General features: G+C 41.8%; 1 protein-coding gene across 1 annotated transcript in view; it reads right to left on the bottom strand.

Annotated features, from left to right (window-relative positions):
- ift172 (intraflagellar transport 172) overlaps positions 1-23,428 on the bottom strand; it is a 41,171-nt gene that overhangs the window by 8,895 nt on the left and 8,848 nt on the right. The window contains exons 16-34 of the mRNA XM_065963630.1: positions 20,316-20,483; positions 18,606-18,742; positions 16,811-16,918; positions 15,905-15,989; positions 15,227-15,319; positions 14,384-14,461; positions 13,857-14,105; positions 12,707-12,785; positions 11,690-11,810; positions 11,035-11,179; positions 9,144-9,233; positions 7,697-7,794; positions 7,245-7,380; positions 4,822-4,938; positions 2,856-2,998; positions 2,020-2,113; positions 1,849-1,913; positions 1,501-1,681; positions 1,246-1,355 (exon numbers count right to left, since the gene is read on the bottom strand). Of these exons, the coding sequence (XP_065819702.1) occupies positions 1,246-1,355; positions 1,501-1,681; positions 1,849-1,913; positions 2,020-2,113; positions 2,856-2,998; positions 4,822-4,938; positions 7,245-7,380; positions 7,697-7,794; positions 9,144-9,233; positions 11,035-11,179; positions 11,690-11,810; positions 12,707-12,785; positions 13,857-14,105; positions 14,384-14,461; positions 15,227-15,319; positions 15,905-15,989; positions 16,811-16,918; positions 18,606-18,742; positions 20,316-20,483 (2,297 nt within the window). The remainder of the gene's footprint in view (positions 1-1,245; positions 1,356-1,500; positions 1,682-1,848; positions 1,914-2,019; positions 2,114-2,855; positions 2,999-4,821; positions 4,939-7,244; positions 7,381-7,696; positions 7,795-9,143; positions 9,234-11,034; positions 11,180-11,689; positions 11,811-12,706; positions 12,786-13,856; positions 14,106-14,383; positions 14,462-15,226; positions 15,320-15,904; positions 15,990-16,810; positions 16,919-18,605; positions 18,743-20,315; positions 20,484-23,428) is intronic.

Raw genomic sequence — 23,428 nt, 5'->3', positions numbered from 1 at the left:
TTTGATGTTTCTTCTCCCACGAGTCATTAGAGAGGGAGAAAGCGTTTGAAGGGAGGAAGATGTAGATGCTGCTCTGCCTGCTAATGAGCTGTTCCTCATTGGTAGTTTCAATTTGGGATAAAAACTGGAGCTGTGTTTTAATAAAGCATCAAACTGTTTTTCTGTGTGTGTGTGAGGATTATTCAGGAGGGTGAACAGGGAGAGGTTGTCGGATGTTTACAGATTTTTTTTGATTCCCTTTGGCCTTTTATGGGGATAATTTACCACATGAGATCATAAACAGTCAGCGGAAACTGATAGAAAACATCTGATCTTCAATTATGAAGCAAATTCACAAGGATTTTAGCATCTGTTGTTCCATGTACGAAGGACGCTTTCACAGTTTTTCAGCTGCAAGAGTAAAAAACATGAACTGAATCAGCATTTGAAGACTCTCTGGACTATTTAAAGCAGGGGTGGGCAACAGGCGGCCCAGGGGCCACATGCGGCCCCAGTCAACCCTCAACATGGCCCTCAGGTCAATTTTTATATATCAATTAATTGGAAACATGAACATGTATGTACGTGTGTCTGTGTATATGTATATTAATATATATATATATATTTATTACCATCACCTCTCTACTTATGATGGTCACATTAATATCATTTTATCTTCTTTCCATTAATGTTTACATGCATATATAAAAAAAATTTCTCTAACTAATTTTTCATTTATATTTTTGTTTGTTTTCTCACTAAGTTCTGCACTTTAATGCATTACGCTGCCACGAACACATTCACACCTTTCTAACACTACCTGAACATAAAAATCATTGCTCGACTTTCATCTCATTTAAATGTATTTGTCTGTATTGTTGCTCTGTATCTTTGCTTATGTTTTGCTATTTTGTTTGTTTTATTTATTTGGGTTTTTTTTGTCTATGTTTATTTGTTCTCGCTTTAGTTGCCATGTCTATATATTCTTGTTTCATTTTGTTCACCTTGTCACCAATAAAAAAATAAAAAAATAAATAAAATAAAATAATTGGAAACATGAAGAAAACATGACAAAATCAGCCATGAAAACATGAAAACCAGAAATGTGTCCATCATAAAATTAGATCACTAGTATATGTTACTGTAATCTTTTTTGTATCCTATAACTTGGCCCCCTGGCAGTGAGAATTAAATGAATGTGGCCCTTGCTGTAACCAAAGTTGCCCATCCCTGATTTAAAGAATTTGATTTCTTATATCTCCTCACCTGATTCCCTTCTTGGAGGTCTCCCTCTCGTACTCCTCTTGTAGCACAGAGAGCTTGTTGGGGATATACTCCTTACAGATCCGCATGGCATCACTCCACATTTCTGCATCCTGATAAACAAAAACAAAAAACAGAGATGAGTGGAAACCAGCACGTCATAGAGCGGAGCAAGTTTAGGCTAAGATGAAATCTCACTAAAGTAAAGTTGTTCAAACTCGAACTGTTCCTGAAGCCAGTTTGGCTCTCAGAGTTTACCTTGTAATATTGAACAGCGATTTCAGGTCTCTGGGCTCGGAGCAGGAAGGCCTCAGCCTTCTGGAAATCCTTCTGATCAAAGCAGAACTTGGCTTGGCCGACCAGAACCTCGGCCACGCTCTCTGGATCGTGTCCCTCGGCCACCCGCTGCGCGCTGGCCCAGTCTTTGTTGTGAACGTACCTGGAGCGGTCCAACAAACACACACGCCTCAAATATAACCAAATCTAACAGACCCGGAGCTTCAGAGAGGAGTTCAATTCAAACAGAGAGAAGCAGATAAATAAACTAGATGCTCACTTTCTACCCGTTTCAGCTAAGCTACACGTGTTAGCATGTCCTGTACTCACATGCACACGGCTTCTTTGGGTTTTCCTGCTTTGACGAACTCGACCTCGGCCTCAGGAAACTTACCCTGAGATATGAGACAGTCACAGGATATATTCAAACTTTATTCAGATGAAATAATTCATAGAGGTATGATTTGTGTCTTTGTGATGACGATGAAAGTATGGATTTACCTCATCCTCCAGGTAGAGAGCATGTTTCAGGTGGATCTCTGGGATCTTTTCTTTACATGACAGACGAGCCAAATCGAAGGCAAAGTCAAATGAGCTGGGGAGAAAAATAAAAGACAAGTAATATAAGGGTTTAACCATACTGTACCAAAACTGACTGCAGGATATTCATGAAGTAGAAGGACAGACTAAACACTTACTAATGTCAGCTGCAGATATCCTGAATAAACATCTGGAACTCCCTCCTACCAGACATCTGTAACACTGACTCTCTCTCCATTTTTAAATCTCATCTCAAAACAGTCAGACCCTTTTTCCAACCTGTCTCATGAACTGTAAATGTGTCTTTTTAATGTTTAATGTATTGACTTTGTTGTTTTATCTCTGCTTTGTAGGGTGACCTTGGAGTGTTTTAAAAGGCGCCTTTAATTTAGAGTATTATTATTATTCTTATGAAGATAAAAAAATCCTTTGTGGAAGCTAAATGGCTGAAACGTCTCGGCTAATAAACTGATTAAAACTTCCAGATGAGAGACAAAAGGGCTCAAACAGTTTTGAAGTAAATCCAAAATCTCTCTTAAAGATTTTAAGCTGGTCACATAATAAAGGAGAATAAAAAATGAGGCGCTAGTAGTGTAGTGGTTAGTGCACGCACCCCATGTACGAAGGCTGTAGTCCTACAAGCGGGCGGCCTGGGTTCAAAGCTGACCTGTGACCTTTCCCGGATGTCACTCTCTCTCTCTGATTTCCGACTCTATCCACTGTCCTGTCTCTACAATAAAGCCATAAAAAGGACCCCAAATAGTTTGCGTTGCAGTGTGTGTTGTTGAGGTGCTTACAGGCTAACGCACGCCGCCTCGATGGCGTAATCCATGAGGCCAAACTTGTTGAGAAGCTTGACGGCCGCCTCTCCTCCCAGACTGCGAGCCCACATGTAGGCCACCTTCTTCTGGGCTGCATCACTGCCATGGGTCTTTGCCACCTGACACACACACACACACACACACACACACACACACACACGTTTACATTTCTCTATAGGAGACGTGCAGCAGCGTGTCTCTAACCCCCTCAGCACAGATAATCTCAGAGAAGAGAAACACTTTGTAGAAGCTGTAAAGCTGCACTGAGCTTTAACACAACAGCAGCAATAAAACCAGACGACAGGAGAGCGCTCATTATGCACCTTCACAAACTCTAAACATTTACTCCTCGTCCTTTAAGTAAGCATTCAATAAAAACATTTAAAGGTCACATCTTCTCCTCCTCCTCTTCAACCACTTTAATTAAGTCTCAGAGCTCCTCACAAACATGTCTGTGAAGTTTATGTTATAAATCATGGAAGTTCTCTCTGCTACTCCACCTGCACCCCCGGTTTAAAAACTAACTCCGTGTTGACCGTAGTCATGACGACCGGGGTAAACCGACCTGAGGAAGAGAATATGTTTACCTATGATGTGTCCAAATATATGGTAATTAACATGACGGTTTTATTTTTTATCCCAGCAGCACATACAGCAACAGGACGGCAGCTTCCAGTAGCAGCTCACGCTTTCTTATGTAGCGCTCTTTGACCTAACATCCAGTGTTTCCATGGCAACGACAAACATGCTGTCCAGTTACAACTATAAAATTACAGATGTCTCCGGCTTTGATAGTTGGAAATTATTTTAATTATTGGAAATATTTGAGGTAATGTAAGTACTCAACAAGAAAAAATATATATTATATATATATATAATTCATTTATATATTTGAATGTAAACATTGTCGTAAAATTCTACATCTTGCACCTTTAAAGTTTCTTGAGAATTACATTGTTACTATAGGTGCATAGGATTCCTTTACATGGAAGCAATCAATGTTAATTGTTTAGTCTACCAGCTGCACGCCTTCCTCCGCCTGGCTCCTCTCCAAAGCTGATTTTTATATATGCTGTCTGTGTTAGCGAGCCAGTTGTCATCATAAAATCGACAGCCTGGCGTGATTCTCAAGTGATTAAAAAACAATCCACCTGTTCCTGTGTAATCATCGAGTGTCTGCTGTGAGACACCAGGAGGCAGCGAACAAATACAACGCAGAGATGTCATTTAAAGATTATATATGTCAAATTGTTTTACTAATATATCAAAATTAATTAAAAATTCACTTAACCTATATTATGTATATTATATTGTTGAGTTCTTACATTACATCAAATATTTCCAACAGTTATGAAAGCCGGAGAAATTCTGAATTTCATAGTTGTAATGGGACGTGTCTTTCTAGCGGCCGCCATGCCAGACACCACATGTTTATCGTTGCCATGGAAACACTGGATGTTACGTCAAAAACCGCTGCATTAGGAAGCGGGAGCTGCTACTGAAAGCTGGCGTCCAGTTGCTGTATGTGCTTCGTTTTCATTGGGGGTGGGGGAGGAGTAGCAAAGAGAATCACTCCCATGATTCCCCGCCAGCCTCGACGTCATCTAATGTTATCTTTTTGATTGAGAGCCCCCTGGTGGCGGAATTTACATACTGCACTGTGCGTTTAAACTAAAGGCTGCTGTTGCATGATTGACCGTATGGAGGAAGCTGAAGATTCAGAACACTCAGCATTTTTGAGAAAGGTCTCACATCTTCAGCTTTGATAAAAAAAAAACAATTATGAGTTTTCCAACTTTCAAGGCTTTTTAAAAAAAAAAAAAACATTACTGTTAATATTCGTTATGTGGGATGAGATTTGAAACTCTTAAATGAACAATAACAGGTCATACATTCAGAGTTCAAACTTGTGATTTAGCAGAACAAACAAGACCGTATCTACCCTGTACGCCTCCTCCCACATATCGTTGACTCTGTACATATTGATGGCAGATTTCCACTCGTCGGCCTCCATGAAGTGGTACTCTGCCTCTGAGAACCTGGATTCAGCCTCCAACTCCTGCAACACACATTCACACCACACACACACATCAGGCGCAGTAACACCACACAGAAGAGAGCACGAGCCAGCGTCGATAGATCTGCATAGGAAACTCATTAAAGTGCACCAATGCAAGTCCGAAATAGAGGTTGCTGATAAGTAGGATTCATGTCCCTTCAGCGATCGTTTTCTCAGTTTGCAACACAACGAAAAAAAAAAAGAAAGTAAAAGCTGCTGACAAAAGCAAGTAAAAACTCTTTAAGATTGTCTTCTTCTGTTGAAACTATTTGGAGCTTAAAGACTTTCAGCCTCAGTCCGACCATATCTGGACAACTAAAAAAAAACAGCAAAAGCAGACCTTCCTGTGAATCCCAGCTAAAAACTCCTCATGGGAGCGTCAGGCCTCGTCCACACATAGGCGAGCATTTGTGAAAAAAAAAGGTTTTTTTCTGCACGTTTTGACCTTTCGTACCCAAAATCAAGATCACAGCTGGACCTCTGCACCCCCTTTGGTCAGAGTATGAACTCTTGAATTCAGGGCACAGGTACAGAACACCCAGGATGAGGACTAAAAGAGGCATTACATCCTTTGTACCGCGCCGTATTCAGCTGCTTAATAAGAGCTGATTATACAGGACGAACTCAGCACTCTGCACTTTATTTAACTTGCTGAAATCCCTCATTGAATCATGTGATGCTTTAGTGTGTTTTTATGTGTTCTTATGTGCTGTCCTGTGAATGTTTGTTTGAATAGTGTTTTTCCATGAGATTAGTGTGATGTCAGACGTAACCAAAACAGTGCTGGTGCTAATGTTTCTAACTGGACATTTTACACCACCGGTGAACATCCAGGGCTTGGACATAGAGAGGGTGGAGACGTACAAATACCTGGGTGTTCACCTCAACAACAAACTGGACTGGTCACACAACACCGACGTCCTGTACAAGAAGGGCCAATGTCGACTTCACCTGCTGAGGCGACTGAGGTCCTTTGGAGTGTGCAGGACTCTGCTACGGACATTTTATGACACTGTGGTTGTGTCTGCACTTTTCTATGCAGTGGTCTGTTGGGGAGGAGGGAGCACAGAGAGAGACAGGAAGAGACTGAACAGACTGGTCAGGAGGGCCAGTTCTGTCTTGGACTGTTCTCTGGACTCTGTAGAGGAGGTGGGTGAGAGGAGGATGTTAGTGAAGCTGACATCCATCATGGACAACCCCTCTCACCCCCTGCATGACACTGTGGGGCCCCTGAGCAGCTCCTTCAGCAGCTGAGACACCCACCCTGCAAGACAGAGCGCTACCGCAGGTCGTTCATCCCATCTGCCGTCAGACTGTTTAATCAGACTGTTTAATCAGACTCTTTAACAACATCACCACCTCATGCTACACACTGTGTGTGTTTTTTTAAGAAGAAGTTACTGTGTCATTTTACATTATTGTATTTTTATTTTTTATTTTTTATTGAAATGATGTAAATATGTTTGATCTGTTTTTAACTTCTATTTTTATTTTTAATAAGTATATTCCCGTCCCCTGTTTTCTGGAGCTGCTGTAATGCACAAATTTCCCCCACTGGGGATCAATAAAGTTTATCTTTATCTTTATCTTTACACACTTACACACTGGCTTCCCGTCTCACTCAGGATCGAATATAAAATTCACACTACTCACCCATCAATGCATGCACGGAAATGCCCCCCCCCATACCTCAAAGAACTGCTCACCCCACTAACCCGCACAAGACACCTTCGATCTGCCTCCAAACCCCCCAGGACTAAGCTCTGCTCCATGGGGGACAGAGCCTTCTCCTCTGCTGCCCCAAGGCTATGGACCTCTCTTCCTGACTCCACAGCCCCACAGGGGAGAGTTAAAAAACTCTCCTCTTTAAAAGAGCCTTCTCCTAAAAACCTTTTCCCTTAATCCACTGCTTTAGGTCTTGTTTTATGCTCAGGTTCTTAACTCTGATTTGACCTTTGACTATTGCTGTTGTTTTTATGGTTTTATTGAAATTGTAGCACTTTGAGATTTTCGTTCAAATGTAAAGTGCGTTATAAATAAAATGTGTTATTATTATTATTATTACTTACACAGTTGCTCTCCCACTATGTTGACTTTGTAAATAAATGGTCATCGCAGGGGAAAGGCGAGAACATTTTGCATGTTAAGGACATGGATTTGGACTTAGCGTGCTCATGACAGCTGTAACAGTGTGTTTGGTGTTTTCATGTAGAAGATGTTTTTGAGAACTGAGCGTGTGTGGACCTCTGTTTTTAAAAAAGTACCCGCCAAATGTGTGGACTAGGCCGCAGTTCAGTCTGATTTACCTTGGCCAGGTGCAGGTGGGTCTCTGCCAATAAGTCAGGGTGATGTTTGGCAACCAGGCGAATGACATCATCAAACATCCGGTTCTTCTTGTACATGGTTATGGCGTGGTCGGGCTGCTTCACGGTGGCAAACAGCCTGCGCACACACACACACACACGCACACACACACACAGGCATCCATTAGCAGTCCAACTGTTTGTTTTGTTTTTTAAGTGTCAAAAAGTAAGAGAGGCGTTCAGAGTCTAGACATAATGGAAGGAAATGAAAAGACAGTCAAGTCAAAACAGCGTCTGAAATGACCACCTGTCAGCGGCTAAACGCTGTTTTTCCTCACTCTAATTGTGAGAGATGACTTCAAACAGTCGGGTTACTTCGCTCCTCTCCATTTTCAATAACATCCAGCGGCATGTGATGCGGCAAAATTGCTATAAATTAAGTGATCTCCACTTACCTCTCGGCATCCTTGAATTTGCCGTCGGTCTCCAGCTCCTGAGCTCTGCTGATGTACAGAGCCATGACTTCCTCCTCCGTCATACATGTCACGGCCAACTGCAGACAAAACACTTTATTTTTTCTGGTTCACAGCACGACTGATAACCCCGGAATAAATATCCTCTAAAAATCCTGTGTTTTTTTTCTCCACATTATTATCATGTATTTAATGTTTCCTGTATTTTTGTATAGGATGTATGACTGTAAAATAAAAGCATCTTGAGGAAGGTTCCTTGTGCGTTCTGTTCCTGTCATAATGAATCCTCTCTTCTCTGCTTACTCTACTTCATGCATAAAAATGAAGGACATATTTGGAATCAAATCGCATTTCTAACTTTTTCAAGTCTTACCTGTGAAGGTGTGATTTCTGTATCTTTGTAGAAGAACAGACATTTAGCTCACTCCCTGGGCCTGAGGGTAGTCACAGCTGTACTGGTAGGGTTGGCTGTTACTATGACAACAAAGGTCACTTTTTGCCTCCCCTCATATCTCACTCTTTTGGCACACTCACACTAGGCAACCCTTACCATGCCTAAGCACGCTTCACCACTAAAGTCCAGTTAGTTTGACCAGTGTGAGTGCTCTGATCCGTGCTCAAGCACCGTACACTTCCTGGTCCTGGAACGCTTGGAAGAGGTGTGCTTCAGCTCGGTACAGTTCATGCATGAGCACGTTGACAGCCTTCATTCTGGAGAAATCCCGGAGTGTTCTGTCTGTATCTGACTAACATGACTCAAAATAAGCCTCAAAGTCTGTAAAGATTCAGAATCGATTTGAAGATTACTTTGTTTGTTTTGATCGTCAGCTGTGGGCCTGCTGGCTGTCCCCCGCTAAAAGAAGATTGTGCTTTTTCAGTTAAATCCCCAAAACTGTGGAACAGCCTCCCTCTTCCCATCAGGTCTGCATCCTCTACTCACTCTTTTAAGTCCCTTCTAAAGACTTATTTTTAATATTTCAGAATTTGAGTCCTCTGGTCCTGAATAGACATTTATTTTCAGATTCCAGTTATTGCTTTCATTTTCTCTCCTATTTATCCTATCGTATTTTATTTTGTGTTTTTTGTGTATGTTGTAAATCCCCTGTAAACTGTCTCTTTGATGCATTGTACAGCACTTTGTAAATGTGACTTGACTTGACTGAAGTAGTTGTCATGTTCTCTGAGTTGTTCTCCGATGTGCGGACGCAGACTCGACTGCACGTCCCTTTACTTTTAATTAAGTCCGCCTGTCTTGTAAACTAAGCATGCTCCTTAATTACTTAAAGCCATGCATTCATTGTATTACAGGGTTATGTAGAAGAGGTAACCGTGCTCAGACTCGGTTCATGCTTCAGCGCCGTACAGGGAAAACTGGGCCTAGTGGGAGTGCGCCCATAAAAATCGTATTTGTCTCCTTTTGTGTACTGACCTTATGAGCCTCCTCCCAGCGTCCTGCTGCCGTGTACATGTCTATGGCATCTTTAATGTGACCTCCTTTCACAAACAGCTGCTCTGCCACCTGCAGGCCAAATACACACAACAAAATGCACTCAGAAATACAATCTGAATCTGAATCTTTCTTAAAAGAAGCTGAACTTTGCATATTTTTTCATGTCCACATTGAAATAAAACCCTCTGACATATCTACCACACAAGAATTTAAAAAAAATTTATTCTTAAGGGTACAAAAAAATGAAAATCTGAACAGATTTCTATTAATATAAAACGTAGAGATTAGTGTGATTCGTCGATGACTATAGTGTGTATCTGTTGGAGATTGAAGGGTTACAAAAAGGAAGGAGTCATCATTTTCAGTGTGAACAGATTTTCTGCCACATAAAGGAAAACGTTTAATTCCATTAAATCCGTTTGTCCGCTCTGATTAAAAAATGTGAAGTCATTGTTTTTCCACCTGATAACTTCGTGTGTTGAAACCACAGGTGTGAGCGTCCCTCCATTGTTTTTAAGTTTTGAAACCCGAATCGTACTTTTTCCTGCAACTTCCACAAGTTGGAAAGCAAAGCGCCTGTTATCTTAATTACTTCCTGTGAATATGCCCATAGAGCAAACAAGACAGAAATGGGCGCTGCTATTTTCAGAGGCTGGCAGTCAGTGGAGGCTGTTTGGCTCAGCTGAGCTCATCAGAACGAGCCGAGCACACTGCGCTTCACCGTCACCGTCGTCATCATCTCTCGTTTCTTTTGTATCCACACCAGATTTATCTTCCCTCTTCTCCTTTTCATCAGTCCTGTTTTTCTGGTGTTTTTGGCAACTTTTGTCACAGCCGTACCAACCTGTCATCATCGCCAAAGCACCCTCCAGCAAACACAGCCCACACTCGGCTCCATGGAGACTGAGCTGAAGTTTGTGTTTTTGTGTCAGTATAGGTGACTGTATGTTTCCCTGAGAGATGCTTAGAAATGAATTGCCGGTGGCAAAATGTCACTGCCTGTTTAATCCCTCTGGCTGCACTGGTGGTGAAACAGTAACCTCAGGAGCTCACTGAACAGAAAACCCAGGATGTTTGACGGTCATGTGGTTTAGTTTAAACATAAATCATAGTGAATTAGAGAAGGACTAATGATAAAAGTCTAAAGTGAGTTACTGCTTATGTTATATTTGACATCTGTGCATATAACTTATAGTCTTTATATGTGATTATTCACACTTAAATATAATATAAATCAAGTCTATCCTCTGAAAATAACTCTGTGAGTCATGACTGTCTACAATGGGTGTAACACCCGAGTCCCACTGTCTGTGATGTTTTCAGAGTTTTCAGAGTCCTATCTTCAGTTTGTTTACATCGCCGGGACGGCCGGCTGACTCCTCCCCTCGTGTATAAAAGTTGTTTAATTGAGGGACTAGAGAAAAGAAGAATAACATACTGTACTCACTGCTTAACTGTGTTTCTAGATCACGCTCATTTCAGGTAAATTTACATGCAGTGTGAAGATACCAGCATAATAAAGATCGCTAGCATTAGCATGCTAACACAACAATGCAGCGCGAGTTGTTTTGGTTTCATGCTGGTGCTCAAGGGCGACATCTGCTGGATCAAAAAATCACATATAGTATTAGCTTGAAAATGATTGTTTCAGCCTTCTAAATCAACTTGTTATCACTTTCTTTTAGCTACGTGTTGTGTGCATGCATACTAGTTTGTATATATTTGTACATGATTGAAACGCAGAGGGAGTAAAAGCTTAAATTAAAAAAAAATATTTGGGCAACTTTACAATCTCCTCTGGTCGGTTCCCCCTACGCTTTTAGTTTGGCCTTCTTTTACTAATTCCATCCCTCACCCCTCTTCCTCTCACCTCATACTCCTGCATCGAGGCGTAGTGCTGCGCTATCTTTAGGTAGTATTTCCCCGCGGCTGAATCCTCCTGTAACTCCAGGATGTGGACGGCCTTCTTCCACTGTCGGGCTGCGATGGCCGCCTCGATGGCTTTCAGTGAACAGCTGAGGAGGCAAACATAGAAAACAAGAAACAACGGACCGACTTTAGAATAAGTGTGTATTTAAATTGAGTAAATTAACAGACGCTCCACCGTAATGGACAGAGAGACAAATCCACAGTACGTACCGGTAAACTTCTGTAAAGGACTTCAGTAAAAAACCATAAATGTTGAAACTTTACTTGCAAAACAAACTCTCTGAAGTAGTATTTTTAAAAGCTTTGTTGTTGGGGAGAGTTTAGCTTCCCGCAGTCAACATTCAGCTTCAGATGCTTTTTCAACCAGGGAAGAAGAACAATCTGTGCGCTGCTCACCTGTCTTTATTTGGTGTTTTTTGTGTGTGTGTGAAAAAGAATATAATCAGGTTTAAAGATATCTCTTCTCATCCCCTCTCTCATGGTCCTGGTGAGGATTTTACAGAACAATTGGCCGTCTCTGTTGGATTATTTTTACGTTTCATCGCTCCTCCACTCCATCTGCTTAAATTGTTTTTTTTGTCCCGTACACGACGTACCCGGCTTCAATGAAGTGGTTGATGGCGGCGTCCATCTGTTTCTGCTGGACGAGGTAGTCTCCCCAGGCCTCCTCCAGTTTCACCACCTCAGCAGGGGAAGCGAGGCGAGCCAGCTCCACCGCTACGGGAAGCATGGAGGAGAAAACTTTATGTAATCTACTGTTTACCTCAACTCAACTTGTAAACACCGTCCACCTCGTGTTGCATAATGAAGATGAATTGTAGCCAGAGTCAAACCCTAATCTTGGTATGCAAACATGTTCGTTATGACTTTGCAAACATGCTGCTTTAATGTTCATCACCTCAGCGGAGCATGTTGGCATGGTAACATTGGCTAATTAGCAAAAAGTATGGATAAGACTGGTGGTATTTATATTTGCAATTCATCCAACAGTTGTTTGAGATATTTCATTCAAAGCCCACAAATATAACCTTACAGAGACACAATTAAAAAAAAGTCAAGGATCCTAAGGATGGCTGGTTTGGGAGTCATAGCCCAATGCACCAAATGATGTGCCAAACCGTCCAAAAGTTCTTTAAAGGTCACTTCACCATGTTTTTCTAACACTAATGTGTGTCTCTAGTCTGTCTACAAACCCCCAGTTATGAGAAAAGTCCATCCTCTCCGTCTTCTACCTGCTCCACTTTTCAGAAAATGTGTGCTCAAACAGGCCGTTTGGAGATTTTCCCTTCATGACATCACAGAGGGCAGTAACCCCTCCCCCAGGTGGGTGACACTCCCACAGCTAGGTGTTTGTTCTGCCCTCTGAGTCTGGCTTCTCACCGTAAACAACAGGGCATGGAGGGCAATAGGGCAAGCCTGAGCTACATCCCCTTCCAAAGAGGGGGTGTGGTCAGACACAGCTCATTTACATATTTAAAGGTACAGACACAGAAACAGCCTGTTCTGAGCAGGGCTGAAATAGAGGGGTTTATAGGGATGATCACCACAGATCACATTGTTGATATTAATTATAATTCAGGATAAACAAATCCATCTTCCTGTGATCAGTTTACCTTTCCTGAAGGCTCCTCCTTTGACGTAGCACTCCAGAGCTCTCTGGTTGTTCCTGATCTTCTCGTACAGATCTCCTGCCTGCTCAGAAGACAAAAAGGATTTAAATTCATAGAGACTTATATAAAAACTAGAAAATACAATCTTACTGACTCAGGGTTGTTAGGAATGTAAACTAAAAGTAAGTGACCTCTCTACCCACCCACATACTTTAGTGTGCTTTGGGTCTTGGGCTGTTTTATGCTCTTGCCTTTAAGTTTCAAAAACGAGAAATCTTAATGCCTAAACACACAAAAAAACAACAACTTTTTGAACACTTTAACTTTAGACCTCTTCAGAGACCTCCTTGGTTATGCTACTGTGGCTGAAAAGGAGATGCTAAACTTTAATACATGGGTGTTTTGCCCATTTGGACTTATTTAGCTTTTGTTTCAAAATCAAAAATTTCAAAATCAATCAATTTGGATTAAAACTCATACTGTAGTGTTCGGTGTCCACAGACTTTTCAACGTGCCATAAGCTTTAGCTTTGGGAACTTAGCCGACGGTGTGAGTATGGCTAGCAGTAGGAGTGTGTTTCTAGTTAAGAAATTTGAAAATCAAGATAAAGAACAAGTCTAAATGTTGTGACGAGATAAAATGTTAAAGAGGGGGGAAAAAACAAATGGTTTGAATGCTAATTCAACAGATCAATAACAAAGTGCAGAAAACACAAAATCTCTGCGAGTAACAGAAAATATCCTGAACGTCAGCGGGGCACAGAGATTGCTGCAAGTTAAAAATCTATTATTTCAAGCATCCATATCTTTCTTTAAACACCCAAAATAATGAAACCCCGTGCCATCAGACAATGGCAACACACATTTTGTTCCGAGGTTTCTGTTCTTCCTTTTCAAAGCCTCTGTCTTTCCCACCTGTTCCACAAACACAGATGGCTGGAGGAGAAAGAATTGAGTCCTCAGACAGAAAGAGACACAGAAAATTACAGACAGATGGAGGGAGACAGAGTGTAAATCTGAATAAACAAAGAAAGATGTTGTTTCTCTGTTGATGCCTCTTCCTCTACTGGCGTCTTTTGGGAGCTGGAATGGGAAATGTTTTTAATGAAGACGAGAGTTGGAGGAAGGTGTGAAAGAGGAGGCGGTCCACTCACCCTCTCGTAAAACTCCCCCTTGATGAGGCTGGCTGCGATGCGGCCGACGGTGTCACTGTTGTTGATGATCTCCGGCCGGCTGATGGCAAGGCGGGCGGCTTTAGCGGGCAGTCCGGCCTTCAGGTAGAGGTTGATGGCTCCCTGAAAGTCACCCTCGCTCTCCTTCACCTCACCCGCTTTCTCGTCCTGACCCGTCTCCATTAACCACTGGTAGCGGTTCCCACGGAGGCTGTCCAGCTCTGCGTGGCCCTGAGGTCATTTTGGGACAAGAATGCAGTCATTTCTTGGTTAGACATACCTTAAATCTAGAAAAAAATTATCGTTTTAGTCGACTGTCCACTTTAATTTTGGAGGGGATACAGTAAGTGTGCACTGAGGGAAATGTATTTCCTTTATGTGTTTTCAATTTATAAAAATGTGAGACCCAGTAAAATGAAGTATGCAGAGCAGCAGCAGCAGCAGCAGTCGGGTCTCCTCAGGTTTAAATGCAAAGCTGTTAAAGTATAATTCTGTGTGTTCATTATCACCTTAGCTTCCGCCACAGCAATGCTGTCGTCCCACATGTAGAGCTCCTGGTACATCTCTATAGCTTCATCAATGGCGTTCTGCAGAAACAGAAAAGAAAGGATTGTACAAAACACAAATACACAATTATCACAATTGCATTTTTTGATTCTGCATGTGTGTACAGACTTGACACTGATAAACTGTGCTAATAAAAACAACAACACCTTTTTAACAAAGCCTTCTGCTTGTACTTTTAGTTTCGTTAGTTGATGAAATTTGTTTTTATTTCTATTTTTTTCTTTTTTCTGTAGCACTTTGAGATTTTTTTGCAAAAATGTAAAGTGCGTTACAAATTAAACATATTATTATTATTATTATTATTATTATTATTATTATTATTAATACAGCCACACAGATAGAAAGGAGAAGTGTTTTTTAATATCCTTTTTTGTTGCTTCTTAAATCACAGCTGTTCAAATGCAGTTGAAGAACAGAATGTGATAGATTTAGTGGCTGTATGATTTGTTGTAAAAGCTGAAATGAAAGTTAACTGATGATGATTAATCCTTCATACTGAAACATGAAACAGTCATTTCTAAATGGCTCAGTAGTGCAATGTTTGAAGTTTCCTGTTACACGCTGAAGAAGAGCGTCTGCTCCAAACGTCCATGTTGAAATTAAAAGTACACTTTGGAGGGCTGTCCTTATTGGTTTTTCTTGTTTTGGACACTAATTCTGGATCCAGTTGTTACACTCTGTTAGGGATTTGAGTGTGTTTTTCTTTACGACTAAAAGGAGAAATACTTTTCCCAGTCTGTTGTTAGTTTTTTTGTGTACGAGGAAAAACTTGGTGTGTAACCCACCTGCTCCAGGTAGTGCATCTCAGCTAGTTTGAAGTTCTTATCCAGCACTGCAACGTGGGCTTGGACCTGGAAAAACTCGGTTCCATCTCCTCCCTGGTCAAAAAAAAACAAACACATGCAGAGTGAAACACACAAACACACACAAGTTTTATTTATCTTTGTTCTTAAGCTTGTTTTTTCAGTTTCCAGCACAAGAAGCTCTTCACAGCAGATGCTGAATTATTTGGGGTTTTTTCGGTAAATATCAATGTAGATTCTTGATAGTCAACCAATCTTAAACCAGAGCCTGAGATTTAGGGGAATCGTTCAGCATGAGTGGAATAATAATAATATGTCAGCATGTCCTCCATCTCTTAATCTGCAGTATATGAAGTCAGTGTGAAGATGTACTGTTGTGTATCTGGATTACAGATCGTATAAAAAGATGGACAACATGGCAGCTCTCCAAAAGTGAAGCCAAAATATCTTTATGCTAAATGCAGCTCCTGCAGCATTCTTTACCCAATTAGCAGAATGAAGGAGGAGCAGTGAGAGGAAACATCACAAACAAATCTGTTCTGATGTTTACTGTACCATCCTGAGGGATCCTTAGCTTCAATTTTTTTACAACGAGAGGAGGTGGAGATGTGCCGTCTATCTTTCTATACTGCCAATGATCCGTACTGAGATGAAACCCACCATTTCCTGAGAAACTTTGTCAACGATCTGGTTTGTTTGGTTGAGGAAACGTACAGTCGAGACGTCTCCCAAGGCAGCGAAACACCTGGAAGAGAAAAAACCAACAAGAGAAATCAAAAAGAAGAGCATCAGAAAAAAAGAGTTCACTCAATTAACAGAGATAAATTGGGAGCTTTTGTCTAATGAGCGTGCAGTCTGACAGGCTGGGAAAATGAAAAGAAACATCCGTGCGTTTGGTCCACTTTTATTACAAACTCTCCCTGAAAAGTTGCATCAGATTAAAGAACAAGTTATGAAAGGGAAAAACTCCCTGTGTCTGAGTCTCTTTCTCACTTCCTCATTAACATCGGCCGCTCCAGACAAAAAACGTTTCTTTCCCACATTTCATGATTTTTGCAAATGAGGCCGATGCCTAACGAACAGCATATGTATTATTAATGACAGAGGATTCAAATTCAAAAATATTTCTCAAAACAGACACAAATTAAGATGCAGAGAGAGTGAAACTGCTTATTATAGATAGAGAACTGAAGACAAATTAAAAACAGCCTTTGATGGTTAATGAAGTTGGAGACTGAAGGTCAGGCAGGGACACGGCCATCTTTTTTTTGTGTTTGTGTTGGATTGTGTGTGTGTGTGTGTGTGTGTGTGTGTGTGTGTGTGTGTGTGTGTGTGTGTGTGTGTGTGTGTGTGTTTGTGCGACTGTGTAAAATACTTCCAGGTGAACAAGGTGCCCTTGTTTTTGTTGCGTCTCCTCAGTCCCAAAGATTAGTCTCAGGTACAATCGGGACTGATACGGAACGTAATTAGTTCAGAGAAACGAAAATTAGCTTGCAAGGTTGTGTGTGATTGTGTGATTGTGTGTGTGTGTGTGGGTGTGTGTGTGTGTGTGTGTCTTTTGCTGACCTTTCAGCAATGTGAAGCTGGTGAGCCTCCAGAGCCAGCTTGCTGAGTGTTTTCCACATGGCTTCAGTTTCTGATGACATCTCCAGAGTCTCAAGGAATGCTGTGGCCCTGTGAACACACACACACACACAACCACACAACCACACACACACACACACACACACAACACACACACACACACAGACATAGATGGAAAGCTGAGTCATGCAACAAGACCATGAAGCAAGATGCCAGAAAAAGACAGTTTCACCAGTAGGTTATGTTGCAGAGACTGATATACATCAGTAGAAGAGTTTAGTATAAGTATATATCTATGGTCGTTTGCAGCTTGTCTTGGAGGTCACATTTAAAACATTTTGTCATATCTGTGTTAGATTAAGTGTGGAGGCAGCTTCATTTGCAGATTCTGTCCTGGCTGTGAGTCAGTGAACCAGCTCTTTACCCTCGCAGGGCTTCTTGGGGGGGCATGGGAGTTTGCTCATCCAGTCCACATGTGTTTTGTAGACCTGGAGAAGGCTTACGATCATGTTCCTCGGGGGTCATGTTGTGATTTTCATGGACAGGATCTCAAGGCGCAGACGGGGGGGGGAGGATGGCGTCCGGTTTGTGGACCTCAGAATTAGACTTCTACTATTTTGCAGCAGATGTGGCTTTCTCAGACTGGTAACCACCAGCAGGCATAGGGGCGGTTTGCAGCCGAGTGAGAAGCAGTCGGGGGGTCCTTCCTGGCATGTGAACCCCCCTGCGACCCCCCAGAAGGAGCTACAAAAACGTCACTCCAGACAAGGGATGTCTGGGCTAAATTGCTTAGCCTGCTGCCATCGCATAAGTGGAAGATAATGGATGGATAATAGACTTTCACAATACAATAAAAATACAGGCTGTGCGATTACATTGGTCAATATTGTGATAATGATATTAAATGTGACACCTTAATAAATACCAAAGAGGACATTTTTGCTACAATTCCCAGTTCTATATCTACTGTTTTTCATTTTTTATACAATACCTGTTTTTGAAACATGTTCCTTCTGATCCAAGATGAATCAAAAACAGATTTAATCACCACTAAATTAGCCATAATTAATCGGAGGGTGGCTAATAGCTATCTTGAGCTTTGTATGGCTTCATCAAAATGTTGAGATAGTATGGTAATAATAGCCAGGTCTCTTCAATGGGTAAAAATGTATGCAAGATGAAGAAAATGTTATAAAGTCAGACTTCTGTGATTTTCCCTATCGAGTAACTTATAAGTCAATCAATCATTGAAGCTATAAACCACAGCATGCAATTAAATACAGAAGCTGTTTCATGATCTCAAGGGCCAAAGTATAAAAGTGTGTTGAACAGTCAGCTTTGATGAATCACTTTTAAAATCCTGCAGACACCCCGCCTCACAAACTCTCCACTTCTTATTCTTTACGGTGGCTGACGTCAGTTTGTGCCGCAGAGTTCAGAGGCACTGTGAAGAGTTCAGCAGCTGCTCCTCCAACACTCAGAGAGGTCAGGAGCAACAATTTATCCATCTGATGAGGAAGCCTTCATTTCCAAGGTGTTCAAATCAACGTGCAGCGAGGAGATTATCTCTCCCAGCTGGCCCGGGAGCTCTGAAGAAAACCCTCGAGAAAGAGCTGGAGGAAGCTGTGGGATAAAAGGACATCTGGCCTGTTCTGCTCGCCCTGCTGTCACTGCTGACTCCCAACCAGGAAAGCAGCAAGTAGTTGGAAAACGCCGGATTGGCTGTTCGGTTTGACGCTAATGACAGTGATTTTCCTGCTGAAGATTGGAAACGTACCTGTCGTAATCCCCGTCATCCACTGCAGTGCCGAACTCGATGAGGCCTTCATCCAGAGTGTAAGTCACAGTGTTGACTCCCTCTGTCACGATCACATCCGTCTTCCCGTCAGCTCGTTCCAGATCCACAATGTCTCCCTGATGAAGACAAATAAAAACAGATTAAACCTGCTCTGGAAATAGAGCTAATGCTCGAGTGGTGCAATTCAAATAAATGCATTTACTAAAGTACAAATTGCGGGCACTGTTTCCATTTATACTTCTGCATCATCACAATTCAAAGGAAAATATTCCCCTTTAATCTGCTACTTTTCTCAAATCTTCGAAGTCTACATTCTACGTTCATACTGGATTGTTGACTGTGTATTATTTGTGTTAATTGTGTTATCGTGTGTATTGTGTCTTCAGTGTTGCACGACTTCAATTGCACTGCTTTTGTTGGATGTAATGGCTAAAAACAAATTGTTTGCTTGTCATATTTACTGATTTAGATTCTGTGTACAAATAAACATTATTAGCCATGTTATGATAAACACACAACAGGTTGACTTATCCATAAAGTGTTTGCTAGAAATCCTCTATGAAGTTAAACAGTTAAAATTCATCAAACTGTGCAGAAATCTTCTTTCTCCCAGCAGATAAGACAGAGCATGAGGGGCTAATATATAACCGTATGGAAGGAGGAGTTGAAGAAGAGTGAGGGAGGAGATAAGGAGAGTGAGGGTTGAAAAGAAGGAAGGATTATAATTCATGAGAATATCAGCATAGCTTGTTCCTGCTCGGGGCGAGTAGCTGCTTCAGGATAGCAGCATGAAAAACACACTGGCTCAGTCAGCTTCACAGTGAGCCCAGAGTGAGCTGCATGTGTGAGCTCATAGTGACTTCACACTTGCAGAAAACTCCTAAAAAAAACTCCTGATATTTGCCGGAGGAGCTGCATGTTTGAACGCAAACAGCTGAATTTGTCTTTCTGGACTTTTTGTCCAGACTTTGTCCTGCTGGACTCCCGCAGTATTTTTCTGCAGAAACTCAGAGTCAGCTGATGTGAGAACACAGCAGAATATAATCAGGAGAATTCACCTCGAGCCAGTGGGAGGTGGGTGGTGATGTTTATTCCCTGAAATTGGTGCACAACCAGACTGTATGCAGGATCCCGTTACAATCTCCATGCACTTAATAAAACTGCTTCATTATGTTTTCTGTTCTCCAGGATGTTCTTCTCGACTCTTCTGTTGATATTGGGATTCTGTCAAACTTCACAAAGCTTTGATATGAAGGTTAATATTCTCATTATAGCATCGTATTGCTGACTGTGTTGCTTCATCTGCAACTTCTGTGTCTTTCTTTTTACATCATGTCTTGCCTCAGGAGACCCCCCCGCGCCCCACTATGTGACAGGAATAGCCTCCAACTGTGAGGTGCATGTGTGAACAACCATATCAGATGGATTTCAGGGACAGTGCTCCTGACATCCTCTATGAATTAACAGGCGTACATATGTGAAAACGGCTATAGAAAGGTCATGATTATATACATATTAGTATAGTACTGAGCAGCCAGGGTCAAACAAAAGACTATAAAAATCAAAAGTAGCACTGTTAAACTGTGAAATATAAACTCTGTTAGCTGTGTAAGTATGTCACCTGAAGGAGAAGTTTAGATTTTTTCCTCTGTAGGGTCGTTCTTTAAGACGTGCACACAGAAGTCTCACCTTGATGGGGAACATGGTGATGCTCTCGGGGCTGTCGATGCTGTACCAGATACAGAGACTCCCCCTGTTCTGTGCGACCACCACGTCACTGCAGGGCACCCACTGCACGTAGGAGCAGAAGCTCAGCAGCGTGGCCTTCACGCCGCTCTCTATGTCGTACAGATGGAGCTGAGGAGGAAGAAGAGGGACGCAGGAGATCTTATTTTCAGATTGCTCATTTCCAGATTTCAGGTTAGCATTTATCCTTTTTGTAAGAGGATTTTTTAATATGCTGCAACAGAACTACTTTTACAATAAATTACCGTAAGTCAAAAGAAAAGACACAAGACATGCAGTTTGTTTTAGTCGTACACACTCTGATCGCCCTGATTTTATATTTCCCTGTTGCAGAAAGTTTTACATCGCAAACTTGAGCTGATTTGACTTGAACAAAGTTGATTACCTTCCTCCGTATAAGCACTCACACAGCAGTTTATTCTCCCCCGATGAGTTGAGACGATGTACATTCTATAATGTACAGTGGCTCCCTGAGCACCTCGTACGCTGCGAGTGTGTATGAGAGACCGCCTGCTGCTGTAATCAGCTACCTTAATATCTCCTACACACACACACACCTCCACCACCATTTTTAATAACGCTCCATCTATAGTTTCACCCTGGGGCTCAGCTGCCCAAGTTTGAATGTAATGAGGATGAGCGAGCTGCCTATTGAGAAGTTTCTGTTTAAGAAACATTTGTTCTACAACTTGATTTCTTCTGATTTATAACTGATGGGAAGAGAATTAAAACTGAATAAACCATCAATACTTCTTTTAAGGTGTAAGGTACTGAGGGCCTGATTCACAAAAGGATTAGGCGGCTTTTTTGTGCATGCTGAACGTGTGCAAATGAGACAAAAAGACACTCCAACAGAGTAACATTTATGTGGAACAGCAGAGGTTCTGGACAGGTCGAACCTCAGGACCCACCAACTACTCCTTCAGGAAAAATCGCAATCCACATTTTTTCATATTTGTGCGCTTCTAGGGACGATGAGCCCAGGAGGAGGGGCCCAAATTTGATGTACCGGTATACGTTTTTTTTTTAAAAAAGCACATTTCTACGGGCTCTATCTTCATCATTATTTTTAAGACTTTTTCAAGAAAACGAGAAACTCTAAAAATGACCCCTCATTGATTTTTGTCATGCTGTAATTCATGCTGGTGTAAAAGAGTCGTCAGAAATCATCAACATACAGATGAAAAACTCTAAACCTGCCATTTTATCCCCTTTTAAAGTCGAATCCTTGTGACATAAACAGGAGAAAAATAACTTCCTACCATATGTTTCAAAGCAAACTGGGTTTAAATATCTGTGCTGTAAAGAAAATCTGAAGTATCCAGATCGTTCTTCTGTCTGGAAACATTTTAAAGTAAGGAGTTCTTTCTGACTAAGCACCTTAAAACTTGATCTTTACTGGCTCTAATTACCCTCAAACTTCCCACTCCTCAGCCACTTGTGCTCATCCATAAATATCTCACAATTTGTCCCACTGAAGTTCATTTTGTCAAGGGCTGAAAAACATTTACATTTGTACCAGAATATCAAAAATTTGAAGTCGTTATGTGCCATACAAGTGCAGCAAAAAAAGTTGGGAGGCCACCGAGGGATTTCCAATTACCAGAGTTCTGCCTGTCTTTGCCCCGGGGGCTCGGACATCAAACTATTTCTTTACCCCCGGGGCAACGACTGACAAGAGCTCGCTGACACTCTCATCCCTAAGCACAGAATCTCAGAAAGACGGGGGATCTCAGGTCTGCCAAGAGAGGAAGTAGAACAATATATCTTTTATAAACCTGTTTTGTTCTTTGTATCGAGATTGGAAATGTTAAACGCACATTTTTAGGATTAAATCAATAAAACACAAAGAGCTGAAGAGAAAAATTAACTCTATTATCAGGAGAAACGACTTAAAAGATTTTTGTTTTGGTTAAACACAAGAAGGACTTTTTTTTTTCTTTGCAAGACTCTAAAAAGTTGCTGAATTGTGTCACAACACGGTGACTCCACAGTCTCTCCACACCCAGTCTAACTGGACTCATCCACAGGGCCATCACACACATTGCAGCCTCAATAGAAGAGGACATCATACATCCACTGAACACCCACCTCACCCCACCTCCCTCAGGACGGAGGTACAGAGCACTGAGGTGCAGAAGAGCTCGCCTGCTCGCCTGCTCCCTGCTGTTATAGCGGCCCTGAACAAAAAGGCCAGAGTGGGAACTTCTGATTGCTGTTCATCTCTGTTTGTTTTATACACTGTGTTTTGTGTATGAAGTGGACTTTGGTGGGAATTGTCTGTTGGACAGAAACGGTGCTGTTTTGTTTTATTAACTGTATTAATAAGGAGTTTGTTGTTGGACTTTTACCATCCTCCTCTGATGTCACACTCGGGATGGAAAGCTTTAATGCTGTTATAATGTTATAATGTTGGGTTCTTTAAGATGGAGCATTTCTAATTCTGTCATCTATGCAGCTTTTCCCGGTTCGGTGTCGAGAGTGGCTGGAGCCGATCCCAGCTGTCATTGGGCGAGACCGCCCCCTGGACAGAGAATGACAGAGCTGACAGACAACCAACCACTCTCACATTCACACCTACGGACTATTAAGAGTCTCTAATGAACTAACCAGCACGTCTTTGGACTGTGGGAGGAAGCCGGAGTACCTGGAGGGAACCCACACATGCACAGGGAGAACGTGTTAACTGCACACAGAGAGACTCCTGTCAGGGTAAAACCAGGAATCTCCTCTCTGTGAGGCGACAGCGCTAACCTCTGCACCACCATGCAGCCCTAATAAAAGGTTTCTATTTCTATATCATGCCCTGTTTTCAGTTTTCTCTTCTCACTGTTTTGCCCCCTCATCATTCTGCCATTGTAGTGTCCTCTTGCACTCCTTTAAAAGGTAAATGTAGCGTCAGTGAAATGTCTAACTTAAGGCCTTCAGACTCTAAAGTTTACTAACTTTACTATTTCATATCTTGTCTGTTATTCACCCCCCCCCCCCCCCCCCGCCTCCTGGCTTCTCTCTCTCCCACTGTTTCCTCTCCGATGTTCCCTCAGGGTGCTGAGGTT

Source organism: Labrus bergylta, chromosome 15, assembly GCF_963930695.1.
Source record: "Labrus bergylta chromosome 15, fLabBer1.1, whole genome shotgun sequence".
Classification (NCBI taxonomy): Eukaryota; Metazoa; Chordata; class Actinopteri; order Labriformes; family Labridae; genus Labrus; species Labrus bergylta.
The sequence above is the reverse complement of the archived record's forward strand: the minus strand, read 5'-3'. Positions and strand labels throughout refer to the sequence as shown.